Raw genomic sequence first — 15,954 nt, forward strand, 5'->3', positions numbered from 1 at the left:
AGTTACAATGTGTAATCATTGATGTCCCAGGACCAGGATTGGTAAACACTGTTTTAGTGTATAATTGTAATACATACATGCAGACACAGCATCATTCAAAGACTCATAGCGGGGGGTCTGAGTGCTTATGTAGATGGAGTATTTCTATTTTTAATTTTTTATGCGTTTGTGGGGATTTCTGGAGGCCTGTTTTCGCTTTGTTGTTGTGTGTGGATTGATGAGGAAAGGGATTAATTTGATCCATTCTGGAGTGGGGCTGTAGTGTGGGGGGGTCTGGGTGCTTTCCGAATGCACTGTATATATTTAGCAAAAAATATATGGGGCATTGGAAATTATGCAGACAATTAGATTGATGGAAGCCACAATCTATCTGCAATATTAAAGCTGATCTACCACCCCCCCCAAAAAAAAAAGTTGATTGCAGGTATTTACTTAAAAGGTAGTTACAAATATACTTAAATGTATTGAAAAACTTTAAATAAATAGTTTCAACGGTATTGGCGGTATTGAAAAACCATCCCGTGGCTATTTCCAAATACCCCGGTATATGGTATACCGCCCAAGCCTAGTGGCCTCCATTATCTCCAATTCTACAAACTTTCTCAGAGAATCTAGGTGTGCTGCCTGTAGGTGGATCTCCACTTTCCATAGCCCATTCCACTGTGGTTCATATACACACGCCTACATGTTATATAGGAACTGGGCGCAGACATGCCCAGGGTAGTGAAGGGACAAATTCCCATGAACCAGTTTGGCAGCTTGGTGTCCAATCAACATAAGCCTGGTGGCAGTCCAGGAAGTGTAAATACCGGTATCTGTCAGTATTCCTCCTGTAGGGTTGTCTTTACACTACATGACACAGTGTTTGTATGTTAGCCTGACTGTCTGTCTGTCTGCCTGTCAGTCAGTCTGTTTGGTGCTATTTATATGCCCCGTGCGTTGGGGGGTGGAGGTGGTGTACTATGTCAGGCAGCCGTGGGAATGTTCTGTAGTGGCACAGAATGGAACTACCTGACCCAGGCTTAGAATAGAGGAATGGGACATATATTGGAGCAGTGGAATTAAAACATCACTGGTTGTAGTTCTAGATTTGTAGAACCCTGGTGCTATGTTAATTGGGTGCTCTGTTGAACAGTCATCACCTGTGCTATCGTCGCCTAGCAACAGGAGCAGTGCTGAAAGCCAGGTAGGGGCTTCGTTGGTTGGTTTGATGGTGCCAACACCAAAGGAATACATTGGGAGTTTGGCAATGAGGCCCTTTATCTTCTTCCCCAGAGTCAGATGAACTCATGGATACCATTTTTATGTCTATGTTTGCAGTATGAAGGAAGTTGGAGGTCGTTTCGCGAGCCAATGCTAACTAACATTAGCGCAATGACTGGAAGTCTATGGGTATCTGCTAGCATGCTACCACAATGACTTGAATTCCAGTCATTGCAGCAGATACCCATAGTCTTCCAGTCAATGCGCTAATGCTAGTTAGCAACTTACTTCTTACTTACTTCAAACTGCACGGAGAGACATAAAAATGGTATCCATGAGTTCATCTCACTCTGGGGAAGTAGATAAAGGGCCTCATTGCCAAAATCCTATACCCATCATGAGGTTGCTACAACCTAGCCTATGAATGAAAGTTTTCAACGTAGGTGCACGCAGCTCAAGAGAAAAATTTGAGATGACAGACAGTGACACATTCAATACTGCCTTGCACACTCTTGCCTGCATCTAGCTTATCTAGGGTGTAATCATTAGTCCAACAGTTGCAAACAAGAGCTTCTATTGGACAAATTCAGGTATTTTTTATTCCCGGTGGCAGGCCCCGGTGGCAATAAATTAATAAAACCAAAAGCTTACCTTGACTTGGAAGAGTTCCACTGTTGTGTTGGATAGTCATAGCCAGCTAGCTAACATAGCATCCCTCTGTTTGAGCCGGGTGTTTGAGTAACTAAGCTAGCCAGCTGCATTTGCTAGCTAAGTAAGTGGGGAAAAAAGACAATCTCTCTCTCTCTCTCTCTTGCTTCTCCTTCATTTTTGAAGAAATTATTTTGTTGAAAACTGTGCAACTATTGTCTTTCTCTCTCTTTGAGTCAACTACTCACCACATGTTATGCACTGCAGTGCTAGCTAGCTGTAGTTTATGCTTTCAGTACTAGATTCATTCTCTGATCCTTTGATTGGGTGGACAACATGTCAGTTCATGCTGCAAGAGCTCTGATAGGTTGGAGGACGTCCTCCGGAAGTTGTCATAATTACTGTGTAAGTCTATGGAAGGGGGTGAGAACCAAGAGCCTCCTAGGTTTTGTATTGAAGTCAATGTACCAAGAGGAGGACTGAAGCTAGCTGTCCTCCGGCTACACCATGGTGCTACCCTACAGAGTGCTGTTGAGGCTACTGTAGACCTTCATTGCAAAACAGTTTGTTTTAATCAATTATTTGGTGACGTGAATATATTTAGGATAGTTTCATCTAAAAATGATAACTTTTTCAGTGTTATACCATTTTTATTTTTATGAAATTCACTGAGGTGGATTGTCCTCCCCTTCCTCCTCTAAGGAGCCTCCACTGGTGTACGCACATTGCCAAATGTGACAGTGTACTGCTACATGACACATAGCTGAAATCTCACAAATGGTTTCATATCCTTTGTGTGTATGTGTGTCTGGGAGAGAGAGAAAGAGAGAGAAAGTGTTTGTGAAAAGGGGAAGGTAAAGAAGAGAGTCAGTCTCTCACTACTGGTCTCACTGACATGTTTATGGTGGTTGCTAATGCCATGTTCTGGCTTTTTCTCTCTCTCCCCTGCTGTGGCTTTTGCTTTCATGACATTTGATTTTAGCAGTACTGCAGTGGTGTGTGTCTGTACAAACGCTGTTCTTTCTCTATGCAAGATTGTGTTTTCTTGAACTCATTTATTGATGATTGTGCAGAAAAACAGGTTTTTCTAACAATAATACCTATATTAATTAGTTATGCATGGTAGGCAGCAAATTAATAGTGTCATTGACTGTATAGTGTTCAATACAGATCAATATTGGCGTAGGACTACAGTACTGAAATGCTACTGTATACCACAGCCCTTTATTCTTCGTTAATTAATACATATTAGGCCGAGTACTAATATTATGCATCAGACAGACCGACCCGCACACCTTTCAATAGGCTCTGCCAGCCTGGCCTGATCACTCTGCATTCTTAACCATTATCTCTCCTCCCTCTCCCCCCAGCCCAGTTAGGGCTCAGACAGTCGTCACCCCTAGCAACCAACCAACCAAGCTTGCAGCTCGTCGCGCGATCGATCGTCTTTCCTCTGATGACATCACCAGCTCCTTAGCAGTCAGCTGCTGCAGTGGAGAGGGAGGGTGAAGAGAGAGAAAGAGAGAGAGGGAGGGAGAAAAAGAGAGAGAGGGAGGGAGGAGAAAAAAGAGAGAGAGGGAGGGAGGGGAAAGAGGAGAGGGAGGGGAAAGAGGAGGAGGAGGAGGAGGGGGGAGGGGAAAGAGGAGGAGGGGGGAGGGGAAAGAGGCGGAGGAGGAGGGGGGAGGGGAAAGAGGCGGAGGAGGAGGAGGGGAAGGAGGAGGGGAAAAGAAGGAGGAGGAAAAAAGACAGCGTTAGCTCGGCTTGGCTCACCCACACAGCCAGCAAGTCTCTCCGTGACTGTTCGAAAACATGGAGGCTGCTCCCGGATAAGCAGTTAGCCTAGCGACGAGGAGCTAACACGCAGTGAGACAGCTAACATTAGTTTAGCGACCAACTGTCAGTCAACCATGGATGATATCTCAGCCGAGGCCGACCCCTATCTACCCTACGACGGGGGAGGGGATAGCATCGCCCTGCAGGAGCTGCCTAAAAGAGGTACGCCATGATCCCCCCCTTCCCTCTCCCTCCTCCTTTCCTTTTGAGTAGAGGTTGGAGGTTCGGTCTGTCTGTCATATGTCCATCTGGCTACAGTTAATAAGAGTCATAGCGCTGGGTAATCTAATGCTGTAGCTTCCTGCTGTTGTTATAATAGACTAAAATGGTGTGGAGCTTATGACTTAGGTCAGACAGGAGGACTGTCATGGTGAACGTGTGTTTGTGTGCGCGTGGAAGACAATGTTATCTAGCTGGCTGCCATTCTGCATCCATTCACCTGCTTCGTCGATGATTAACCTTGGCACCCGCTATCTGTGTGTTTGTGTGTGTCTTATCTTCGTGGTGAATTAGCAGGGTGTGTATTCTCACAGGGCTAAGCTGAGATCGTAGAATAAATAAATGGCCGAGGAGGAGCAATGTGTGCAACTGCCTCCATCTTATTCTCTTAGAATAAGCTGTTAAATATATGTGTGTGTGTGCGCGTGCATGTCTGTGTGTGTACGTGTGTGCCTTGTACATGTTTGTGTGTGTGTATGTGTGAGAAGTGTGTGTGTGTGTGTGTAGGAACACCTCTATAACAGCTTCCAGATGTTACTCAGCGTGGTGCTGATCCATTTAACATGCAACAGTGTTTCAGTGACAGGGAGGAGGACCTGTTGGATATATCAGTAGTGATGTCTGCCTTGTCTCACTAGTCAGTACACCTCATCCTGCACAGTCATGCACACACACTAACTCACACCAACATCTATAAAGCATGTGGATATATCCTAGGTCCTTCTTTCACAGTTAGCTAATATGTTGTGCAATCATCCCTAAGGCCTAAGCTATTCATGGCCCTGCACTGAATAATATGCTTTCCTTTAACATAACCTACCACGTCACAGTATTGACTGATTTGATTCAGCTCAATGTTATCTAGCTGGCTGCGATTCTACATCCATTCACCTGCTTGTCGATGATTAACCTTGGCACCCGCTATCTGTGTGTTTGTGTGTGTCTTATCTTCGTGGTGAATTAGCAGGGTTTGTATTCTCACAGGGCTTAGCTGAGATCGTAGAATCAATAAATGGCAGAGGAGGAGCAATGTGTGCCACTGCCTCCATCTTGATTCTCTTAGAATAAGCTGTGGTGTGCATGTCTGTGTGTACGTGTGTGACTTATACAGTGAGGGAAAAAAGTATTTGATCCCCTGCTGATTTTGTACTACACGGGAGGATCTTGTCAATGATCTCAAGGCAGCTGGGACCATAGTCACCAAGAAAACAATTGGTAACACACTACGCCGTGAAGGACTGAAATCCTGCAGCGCCCGCAAGGTCCCCCTGCTCAAGAAAGCACATATACAGGGAAGTACAGTCTGAAGTTTGCCAATGAACATCTGAATGATTCAGAGGAGAACTGGGTGAAAGTGTTGTGGTCAAATGAGACCAAAATTGAGCTCTTTGGCATCAACTCAACTCGCCGTGTTTGGAGGAGGAGGAATGCTGCCTATGACCCCAAGAACACCATCCCCACCGTCAAACATGGAGGTGGAAACATTATTCTTTGGGGGTGTTTTTCTGCTAAGGGGACAGGATAACTTCACTGCATCAAAGGGACGATGGACGGGGCCATGTACCGTCAAATCTTGGGTGAGAACCTCCTTCCCTCAGCCAGGACATTGAAAATGGGTCGTGGATGGGTATTCCAGCATGACAATGACCCAAAACACACGGCCAAGTCAACAAAGGAGCGGCTCAAGAAGAAGCACATTAAGGTCCTGGAGTAGCCTAGCCAGTCTCCAGACCTTAATCACATAGAAAATCTGTGGAGGGAGCTGAAGGTTCGAGTTGCCAAACGTCAGCCTCAAAACCTTAATGACTTGGAGAAGATCTGCAAAGAGGAGTGGAACAAAATCCCTCCTGAGATGTGTGCAAACCTGGTGGCCAACTACAAGAAACGTCTGACCTCTGTGATTGCCAACAAGGGTATTGCCACCAAGTACTAAGTCATGTTTTGCAGAGGGGTCAAATACTTATTTCCGTCATTAAAATGCAAATCAATTTATAACATTTTTGACATGCGTCTTTCTGGATTTTTTTGTTGTTATTCTGTCTCTCACTGTTCAAATAAACCTACCATTAAAATTATAGACTGATCATGTCTTTGTCAGTGGGCAAACGTACAAAATCAGCAGGAGATCAAATACATTTCCCCCTCACTGTACAGGTTTGTGTATGTGTGAGAAGTGTGCATGTCTGCATGTGTGTGTGTGTAGGAACACCTCTATAACAGCTTCTAGATGTTAGTCAGCATGGTGCAGATCCATTTAACATGCAACAGTGTTTCAGTGATGGGGAGGAGGACCTGTTGGATAGATCAGTAGTGATGTCTGCTTTGTCTCACTAGTCAATACACCTCATTCTGCACAGTCACACACACACACACACACACACACACACACACACACTCTAACATCTATAAAGCATCTACTTTTACATTACTTGTGCAAAACCTATACATTTTCAATAGGATTCAATGATTCAATATTATGTAGATATATCCTGGGTCCTTCTTTCAGTTAGCTAATATGTTGTGCAATCATCCCTAAGGCCTAAGCTATTTATGGCCCCGCACTGAATAATATGCTTGCCTTTAACATAACCTACCACGTCACATTGTTGGCTGATTTGACTTCAGCTCAAAAGATAAGAAAACAACCTAACATCAGCCCTATTCCATCCACTTTCAGTTCACGGTTGAGCTCCTTTGAGTGTGTGTGTATGTTAGGGTACGTCCCTGTCTGTATATCTGAGATAAGAGTGTGTGTGCACGTGTTGGCGTATTCCTCTTGTTCATTAGATTCCCATGCTGAATGAGCAGAGACAAAAGACACTGCCAAAGGATTCCCTCTCTCTCCTTTCGCTCGCTCTCCTCTCGCGCTCGCTCTCATCTCGCGCTCTCTCATTTCGCTCTCTCATCTCGCACTATCTCATCTTGCGCTCTCGCTCGCTCGCTCTCTCCTCTCACGCTCTCTCCTCTCATCTCCCTCTCTCTCGCTCGCTCTCTCCTCTCTCTCATCTCGCTCTCTCCTCTCTCTCATCTTGCTCTCTCGCTCGCTCTCTTTTCCACTCGCTCTCTCGCGCTCTCTCTCGCCCTCGCTCTCTCGTGCTCTCCGCTCGCTCTCTCCTCTCGCGCTCTCTCCTCTCACGCTCTCTCCTCTCGATCCTTGCTCTCTCTCCTCTCTCGCTCTCTCTCGCTCCTTGTTCTCTCCTCTCCTCTGTCTCATCTTGCGCTCTCTCTCATCTTGCGCTCTCTCTCATCTCTCGCTCTCTCGCTCGCTCTCTTCTCTTCTCCGCTCGCTCTCGCCCTTGGGCTCTCCGCTCGCTCTCCTCTCGCTCGCACTCTCCTCTCGCTCGCACTCTCCTCTCGCTCTCTTCTCCCTCTCTCTCTCCTCTCGCGCCCTCTCTCCTCTCGCACCCTCTCTCCTCTCGCGCCCTCTCTCCTCTCGTGCTCGCTGTCTCCTCTCGCTCGCTGTCTCCTCTCGCTCGTTCTCTCCTCTCGCTCGTTCTCTCCGCTCGCTCGCTCACTCTCCTCTCGCTCGCTCACTCTCCTCTCGCTCTCTCTCCTCTCGTTCGTTCTCTCTCATCGCTCTCTTCTCTCGCTCTCTCGCTCTCTTCTCTCGCTCTCTCGCTCTCTTCTCTCGCTCTCTCGCCTCTCGCTCGCTCACTCTCCTCTCACTCTCTCTCCTCTCGCTCGCTCACTCTCCTCGCTCTCTTCTCGCTCTCTTCTCTCGTTCTCTCTCTCCTCTCGCTCTCTCTCTCGCTCGCTCGCTCTCTCTCTCCTCTCGCTCGCTCGCTCTCTCTCCTCGCTCGCTCTCTCTCTCGCTCTCTCTCGCTCTCTCCTCTCGCTCGCAATTGGTAAAATTACACTTGAATATTTTGCCCCAGATTTGGATAGGAATATTTATTTTTGAGTATTTTTGTTCTCTCCTCTCATTTCGCTAGCTCTCTTCTCCTCTCGCTCTCTCGCTCGCTCTCTTCTTCTCTCGCTCTCTCTCTCCTCTCGCTCCTTGCTCTCGCTCTCCTCTCGCTCTCTCACTCCTTGTTCTCTCCTCTCGCTCCTTGCTCTCTCTCTCCTCTCGCTCCTTGCTCTCTCTCTCTTCTCGCTCGCTCTCTCATCTCTCGCTTCTCCTCTTGCTCGCTCTTGCTCTCTCTTGCTCTCTCTCCTCTCGCTCTCTCTCTTGCTCTCTCGCTCCTCTCCGCTCTCTCTCTCCTCTCACTCTCTCCTCTCTCATCTCGCTCTCCTCTCTCTCCTCTCGCTCTCCTCTCTCTCCTCTCGCTCTCTCCTCTCTCTCTGCTCTCTCTCTCGCTCTCTCTCCTCTTGCTCTCTCTCTCTCTCTCTCTCTCCTCTTTCTCGCTCTCTCCTCTCGCTCGCTCGCTCTCTCCTCTTGCTCGCAATTGGTAAAATTACACTTTAATATTTTGCACCAGAATTGTCTTTTTATGGAGTAAAATGCTTTGCAGGCTTTTTCTTTTAGTGCATTCACTGCCAGACCAAATCCACCAGAGGCACAGATTTTTAGTCCCAGGTAGTTATACCATTGGACATGTTCAACCATGGTATTTCCTCATTTGAAGGAGTGTCTGCTGCTCTGATTCTTGGATATAAAAAAATAAATATATTCTCTCTCTCTCTATTTTCTACTCTCGCTTTCTCTCTCACTGCCTTCCTTTCAGCCACATGGTATTCCCTTAGCAGCCTGGTGCAGGCCAGGGTTAGTATTAGCCTACTGGTCTCCAGCCCCAGTCAGTCCTGTTGCTAAACTGAAGCTCCTTGATCTGATTTGCAGGACTGTAGTGCTGGAGTAGCCTGATTCTGCATTAATGCACAGTAAGCGCCTGTGTGCACTAAGCGCTCACACTGAATGGTCACACTTTATCGGCGTGTAGAACCTGAACACACAAGGTGTGTGCGCGTGTGCTGTGAACTCGTTGATCCATGTCGCTGTTGTGGTTGAATCAGTCCCTGTAGGCTTCTGTTTCTATAGTGTCATTCAGCTGGATGCTGTGTGTCAGCCTACTGTGTGACAATCTACAGTAAAACCCTCCAAACCATCCACTCCTCCACATAATGAAGCAATAATCTTACCATCAAGAGGAGCAACCTGTTATAAGGGTCCCAAAGACCAATTCACTGTCCACCTCTATCTAATTCGGACGTCACCCTCACCCACACTACGCACCTACCTGGTCACCACCGTACCAGCTCTACGCGCTGTGGCTTGAAACCCAACCTCCATATAGAGTCCAGTCATCATATCTGACTCATCATCTCCTCCTCCTTCTCCAGTTCCCCCTCCTCCTCCGCCTCCTCCTCCTCCTCCTCTGCCTCCTCCTCCTCCTCCTCCTCTCCCCCTGCCAGCACAGACTGTGGGTCACTCACAAATCAGGTTGGTTGGAGGTGATAATATCCAACTGACTGGCTGACTGCTCTGGCTGGGTGAGACTGTGCCCTGCGTCCCAAATGGCACCCTATTCCCTACAACAGTGCACGACTTTTGACCAGAGCCCTGTCAAAAATAGTGCAGTATATAGGAAGTAGGTCGCCACTTGGGACTCAAGCTGTGTTTTAGCTGACTGTACAAGAACAAATAATTTCCCGTTGGTCTTCCTCAGGAAGGGAAACACTGCCAGATGAAAGCCATTCATCTACTGTAGTTCTCCCTGCTCAATGAGAGCTTGCCTAGGCCTACTTCTCTCTTACACGTATAGGTCTACATCAAAGGACTTGATATAGCCCAATGCTTTCATATTTCAAAGGCTTGGCTAGGGCCTTTTGAAATAAGGCTTTAAAGCATGAAACACATCGAGAATCTCATTGCCAATAGTCTGCCGATATGTGCTTATCACAGTGGGGAGGCCGTTCCTTCTCTTGCTAGAACAAAAGCGGTACCTGATGCGTGCCAACCCGGTAGTGACGAACCTACCGATTGTACTTGTGGAATTGCAATGCTCATCAGTGGCCAACAACTTGACTTTGAGCCAATCAGCGAGCATGAACCAACAAAGTGTTTTTGTTGAAAAGAGGGCATTTTCTCTGTACATACATGGTGAGCCAGTCACACTTCATATGCAATGTAGGCTATGCGATGGTAGCTTGCTACGTGCACAGACGCAACGCACACAACAATAAATACTTCCTCCAAGATAGCTAACAACTGTAGCTAGTGTTGACATTATAATTAAATAACAAAGAATTAGCTAGTGTCCATGAAACAGCTGTCTATATTAGCTGCTAAGTTAGTGCAGTGTCCTAAGATCGCTATGTTGTGCTAGCTAGGTAATGTGCTAACATTAGCTAAATAGCTAAACATTTGGCTATGGGCTGGCACTGGCAGCATGGGATTATGGAGAGTGAATTAAATTGTTTCTTCTAGGCTTGGGCGGTATCCAGATTTTCATATTGTCATACTGTCCTTTTCTCATACCGGGATTTACGGCATTACTGGCATAGCACACAAGGTGGCTATAAAAATGCAAGAAAAGCCCATTGGGCCTCTATTACCAGAATGCTAACAAAAGTTCCACAAACTAATAGCGAATCACATAGACACTGTTAACTAAATGCTAACGAGTGAAAACTGAACTAATTGCAAGACAGGCAAATCCAGCTCATAAAGTTATACAAGCATAGCTAGTAGTTACCGAATGTCATGTTCGGTGAGTGTGGACATTTACAAGCGAAAGTGAACAAGAGAAATTGTTCAAATGAACAAATTTGTGATGCATGCTTTTCTGAAGGAATGTGTACACGATGCAGATTGGATGATGGGAAAAAAACACTAGTAGGAAGCACAGGGAAAAAATGGCAGCTCTACAGATAACTCATCCAGAGCTCTTTGACTTCTGTCAGAAAGCCATTATAAGATACACTACATGACCAAACGTATGTGGACACCTGCTCTTCGTACATCTCATTTCAAAATCATGGGCATTAATATCGAGTTGGTCCCCCTTTGCTGATATAACAGCCTCCACTCTTCTGGGAAGATGTTGTAACATTGCTGCGGGGACTTCCATTCAGCCACGAGCATTAGTGAGGTCAGGCACTGATTCCACACATTTCTGTATGGACCTCGCTTTGTACATGGGGGCATTGTCATGCTGAAACAGAAAAGGGCCTTCCCCAAACTGTTGCCATAAAGTTGGAAGCACAGAATCGTCTAGAATGTCATTGTATGCTTTAGCTTTAAGATTTCCCTTCACTGGAACTAAGGGGCCTAGGCCGAACCATGAAAAACAGCCCGGACCATTATTCCTCCTCCACCAAACTTTAGAGTTGGCACTATGCATTCGGGCAGGTGGCGTTCTCCTGGCATCCGCCAAACCCAGATTCGTCCATCGGACTGCCAGATGGTGAAGCATGATTCATCACTCCAGAGAACTCGTTTCCACTGTTCCAGAGTCCAATGGCGGCTAGCTTTACACCTCTCCAGCCGACGCTTGGCATAGGCTTGTGTGCGGCTGCTCGGCCATGGAAACCCGTTTCTTGAAGCTCCCGAGGAACAGTTATTGTGCTGACATTGCTTCCAGAGGCAGTTTGGAACTCTGTAGTGAGTGTTGCAACCGAGACAAGACTATTTTTACGTGCTATGTGCTTCAGTCCATGGCGGACCCGTTCTGTGGGCTTGTGGGGCCTACTACTTCGCGGCTGAGCCGTTGTTGCTCCTAGACCTTTTCATTTCACAATAACAGCACTTACAGTTGCCGGGGCAGCTTTAGCAGGGCAGACATTTGACGACTGACTTGTTGGAAAGGTGGCATCCTGTGACGGTGCCACGTTGAAGGTCACTGAGCTCTTCAGTAAGGCCATTCTACTGCCAATGTTTGTCTATGGAGATTGCATGGGTGTGTGCTCAATTGTATACACCTGTAAGCAACGGGTGTGGCTGAAATAGTATAATCCACTAATTTGAAGGGGTGTCCACATACTTTTGTGTATATACAGTGCATTTGGAAAGTATTCAACCCCCTTGACTTTTTCCAAATGTTCTTACGTTACAGCCTTATTCTAAAATTGATTAAATAGTTTTTTCCCCTCATCAATCTTCACACAATACCCCATAATGACAGAGCAAAAACTGTTTTTTAGACATTTTTCCACTGCTCCAGTGGCGACGAGCTTTACACCACTCCAGGATGCACCTGAGCTCAATTTCAAGTCTCCTAGCAAAGGGTCTGAATACTTATGTAAATAAGATTTTTATTTGTTTATTTTTAATACATTTGCAAAAATTCTAAAAACCTGTTTTTCACATTGTCTTTATGGGGTATTGTGTATAGATTGATGAGGGAAAAGATCTATGTTATCCATTTTAGAATAAGGCTGTAACGTAACTAATAGGCTAACAGGTAACATTCATTTTGTTAACTTCCTTGTTTGCTCTTCCCTGTGTGCTCCCTTCACCCTAGAGCCACATTAGATGTGACTAATCATTCACCAGTGTTAGAGCTTTGAGATAAAATCAGTCCCAGGTTTCTAATATTTAATGTTAGCCTAGCAGTTAGCACCTTGTCTCCTAGCATTTATAATGATATCCTTATTTTGTTATAGGCTAACCCTAGGCTTAATTAAAAACAGTTTTATTGCACTCACTTGATGTCATTCTGACAACTGTGCCAAGCCACACACTGTTAGCCCCTGGATGACATGGTCATAACATGGTTGTGTTAAACAGTCCTTGTGAGTATATGCCATCCTCACTAACAAACCCCTGCACGATATCACACATTGCTGGCAGGTACACACAAGTGGTGTGTCCCTGACCGCTTGCCAATGGAGAATGGTTATGATGGTCAGCAAACCATGGATCATCATCATAATTGAATCACATTCATTTGTACCCTGAACTAGCATAGCATCCACCTTCTGCAGATTTTTTTTTTCTCCAGTTAAATATGGTTATGTTAGTGTACTAGTACTTTCTATTCGACAATGGACATTGTACTACACTATAGGCCAATGATGGGCAACTTTGATATGGGTGGGGGCCACAAAAAATCTGAACTCATCATGATTGGCTGCAGTGGCTCTCGGGTCACATCCATACCCACACTTGCAGTCAGGCTCCCTAAGGGACATTTTGTTGGGTATGGATAATTTGATCAAAACATTTTAGCGGTCCACCTCTTGACAGCGGAGAGAAAACATTGATGTTTTAGAGTTAATTTCCTGCAATTTTAAACATTTTGACATGGGGCGTAGAGAGAATGTTGCCGGTTTAAAGCAGGTTTGCTACTATTTTACACATTTTGCCATGGGGTGGAGAGAATATATTTCTATTTTATAACTAAGTTCAGGCAATTCTACTCATTTTGCCATGGGGCAGAGAGAAATGTGCAGTTTTCCAGCTAATTTCCTGTAATTCTACACATTTTGCCGTGGAGAGACATTTTTGTATTTCTCTATCTCAGGAAAAATATTGCCCTGGAAAAATACACAATACACTGTACTGTGTATCAGTGAGCAGAATAGAAGAATTTGCACAACAAAGAATGGCTGTAATTTCATGCATGCCCCCCAATTATTTACCCCAAACTTGAGGAGACGAAAGCATAATTTTTTTACTTTGTTTTTGGACACAATAGTGACTTTGTTCTTTCCTGGATGAATTCCCACACCCTTGTACAGTTGTCAGAGTTACATTTTTTGGCAGAGTTGTGTGGAAAGTTGACATGAATGTAGATCTGTCTCTGTGCTTTTGAAAAAGTAATATGTAATCCCTATCATTCTGAGAATACTGTGAAACAATGTTAGATAAAGCACTTACTTTTTAAAGACACATCTTTATGACGACTATGTGCTGAATATATGTATTTTACTGTGGCATTGTTTATTTCCATCACATCCACAGCAGAGATGACCTTTTTCAAAATGGTGGTTGGCTGCCCATTTGAGTTGTAGTGCTGTAACAGATTAATAGAGATGGAGCAGAGGTGGCCTAAGGGCTCTTCTCTATCTCTGCTTCTGTCTGTCTGTGGCGTGTGTGCGAGTCAGCCAGCTAGTAGAAGCTATTTAACTGTCCCCTTTAGATGCTCTGATGCGCTGCTTCTAACCAGCACAGCCGGACCTCACTGGATTTGGGACATCTGGCATTAGCAATGATCGTTCTTGATTATTGTTACTATCTGAATGAATTAATGTAATCATGATATTGGATTATATATTTTTTAACAGATGATCTATTATTTTATTTTTTACAGACAACCATTTTTTTTCTATCAGGCATCTCTGGCAGTTGAAACATACGTTTTGGTTGCCAATTTCTGTATTGGAATGCAATATTGCTACGTATTCTGTGCTTTTACAAAGATTAACTGATCACACTAGAAGGGTGACCAAAGTTGTGTTCCAATCCCTTATTATGGTGAACTGAAAATCTGTGCCTACATCCAAGACGAACAAAAATGGCAGACTGGTGCAGTCAGTGTTGTAATCCTTGGCCAGTGTTCACTTCACAGTCACACTACCACTGTGCCTCTGTTTCCCCTGCCACATTCTTACTACGGCACAGCCTGTAGTGTACACATAACCATGTGACCGTAGGAAGGCCCTCATGTCCTTGTGCCTATTTTTATGGGGAACTGTTATCAGAGATTGTGAAACGAGTTTCGAGGAAGAAAACCCTCACAGACTTGTAAGTAAACATTCTCCTTTAATGTTTAAACCAGAACGGCCCTTTTGAAGGACATATTTAGAACTTGAATGAACTACTGTTTTGAGTCTAATCTCTATTACCAGTGAGTGATTAGTTGAAAGGAAATGTAGAGACCTGGCTAAGCTTCAGTTTCTACTCTCTGTGTTCAATCTGCCATTGAAAGTCTGCAACTGCACCTCTATGGCTGTGAGCAGCAGGTCTACTCAGAGTGCTTGGGACTGAGGGAGTAAAGCCGATCAGGCTACCTGATTATAACGGGCGGTGTGTGTACAGCAGTTAGTCTCTCTCCACCATGTCTGGCTCTGATTTGAGATGCAGCAGCCAACAGATGGATGGATGGGGTTTCCCCCAATGTGCAATCTCACTCATTTTCATAAGCCAGCAGCATGTGCAGTGCTTTGCAGTGTGTTCCTAATGGGTCAGATAATGGAGCAGATATTTAGTGCTTCCAGGCTGAAGCACACAGTGTAAAAAATAAAGATGGAACTGGGGTTGGCATAATATGATTTAAGGGATGATTATCATGTGAGAAGAAAGGAGAAAAGGTTTCAACACACTGTTGTTTAGGCCTCTGCTGGTGGGTTTCTATGTACAGTAGCAGTGTTTTGACTGCTGTTGTGGGTCTTTGTCAGGGGGTGGGGGGAATCATATCTCCCTTGTCTGATATGACTATGTTAGTCAAAGATTGGGAGGTTTTCTCTGATGCTGTTACTGTTGCCTCTTTTCACCTGGGTTTCTCGGTGGAGACTGACTGGGAAGATTGTTACATCATTGTCTGACCCAGATGGCTTATTCGTAGCAGCATTTGTCCCATCCAGACTTCTAGCAATCTGTCAGCGAGCTAGTACTCCACCATTGATTGTCTCTCACGAGAACTTGCTCACTGACTCGCGCCCGCTCTCTCTCCTGTAGGATCTAACTACGTCATGTCTAACGGGGGTGGGGTGGTGAGTAGCACCACCCACCTGCTGGACTTCCTGGAGGAGCCCATCCCAGGGGTCGGCACCTATGATGACTTCCACACCATCGACTGGGTCCGGGAGAAGTGCAAAGACCGGGAACGCCACCGCAAGGTGAGGACAACATTTACATTTATAAACTAGGCTACTTTAAGAAAATAAAGTCTGTACACCCTGTGGCTCTGATGCAATGCATTTTATAGATAGATAACATTTTAGTCATTTAGCATATTTACAATCAGTCTAATCAACTAAGGTAGGTAAAACGACCACAAGGGTGTCTCCCAGGGCTCTGTGCTGGGCCCCTTAAATTGTGCCCTAGCCTAGACAGAAGTGTCCCCTGCATTCTCTGTGGTGGCTCTGTAGCAGCATGTTGTTCTAAAAGAGATGGTGCCCTAGACAATAGTGTTACCTCCTATGGTCTCTGTGGTGGCTCTGTGTGCATGG

The 15,954-nt window shown here is 45.4% G+C and overlaps 1 protein-coding gene across 6 annotated transcripts in view; it reads left to right on the top strand.

Moving 5' to 3' along the window:
* Positions 1-15,954, top strand: part of LOC121571218 (H(+)/Cl(-) exchange transporter 3) — a 58,368-nt gene that overhangs the window by 21,864 nt on the left and 20,550 nt on the right. For 4 of the 6 annotated variants that reach the window (XM_041882556.2, XM_045221846.1, XM_045221847.1 and 1 more), the window contains one exon: positions 15,461-15,621. In XM_041882556.2, the coding sequence (XP_041738490.2) occupies positions 15,461-15,621 (161 nt within the window). Of the gene's footprint in view, positions 1-3,587; positions 3,847-15,460; positions 15,622-15,954 lie in introns of those variants that run through there. The other 2 variants (XM_045221845.1, XM_045221849.1) reach the window with 2 other exon arrangements.

The sequence above is a fragment of the Coregonus clupeaformis genome, chromosome 8, assembly GCF_020615455.1.
Source record: "Coregonus clupeaformis isolate EN_2021a chromosome 8, ASM2061545v1, whole genome shotgun sequence".
NCBI classification, from domain to species: Eukaryota; Metazoa; Chordata; class Actinopteri; order Salmoniformes; family Salmonidae; genus Coregonus; species Coregonus clupeaformis.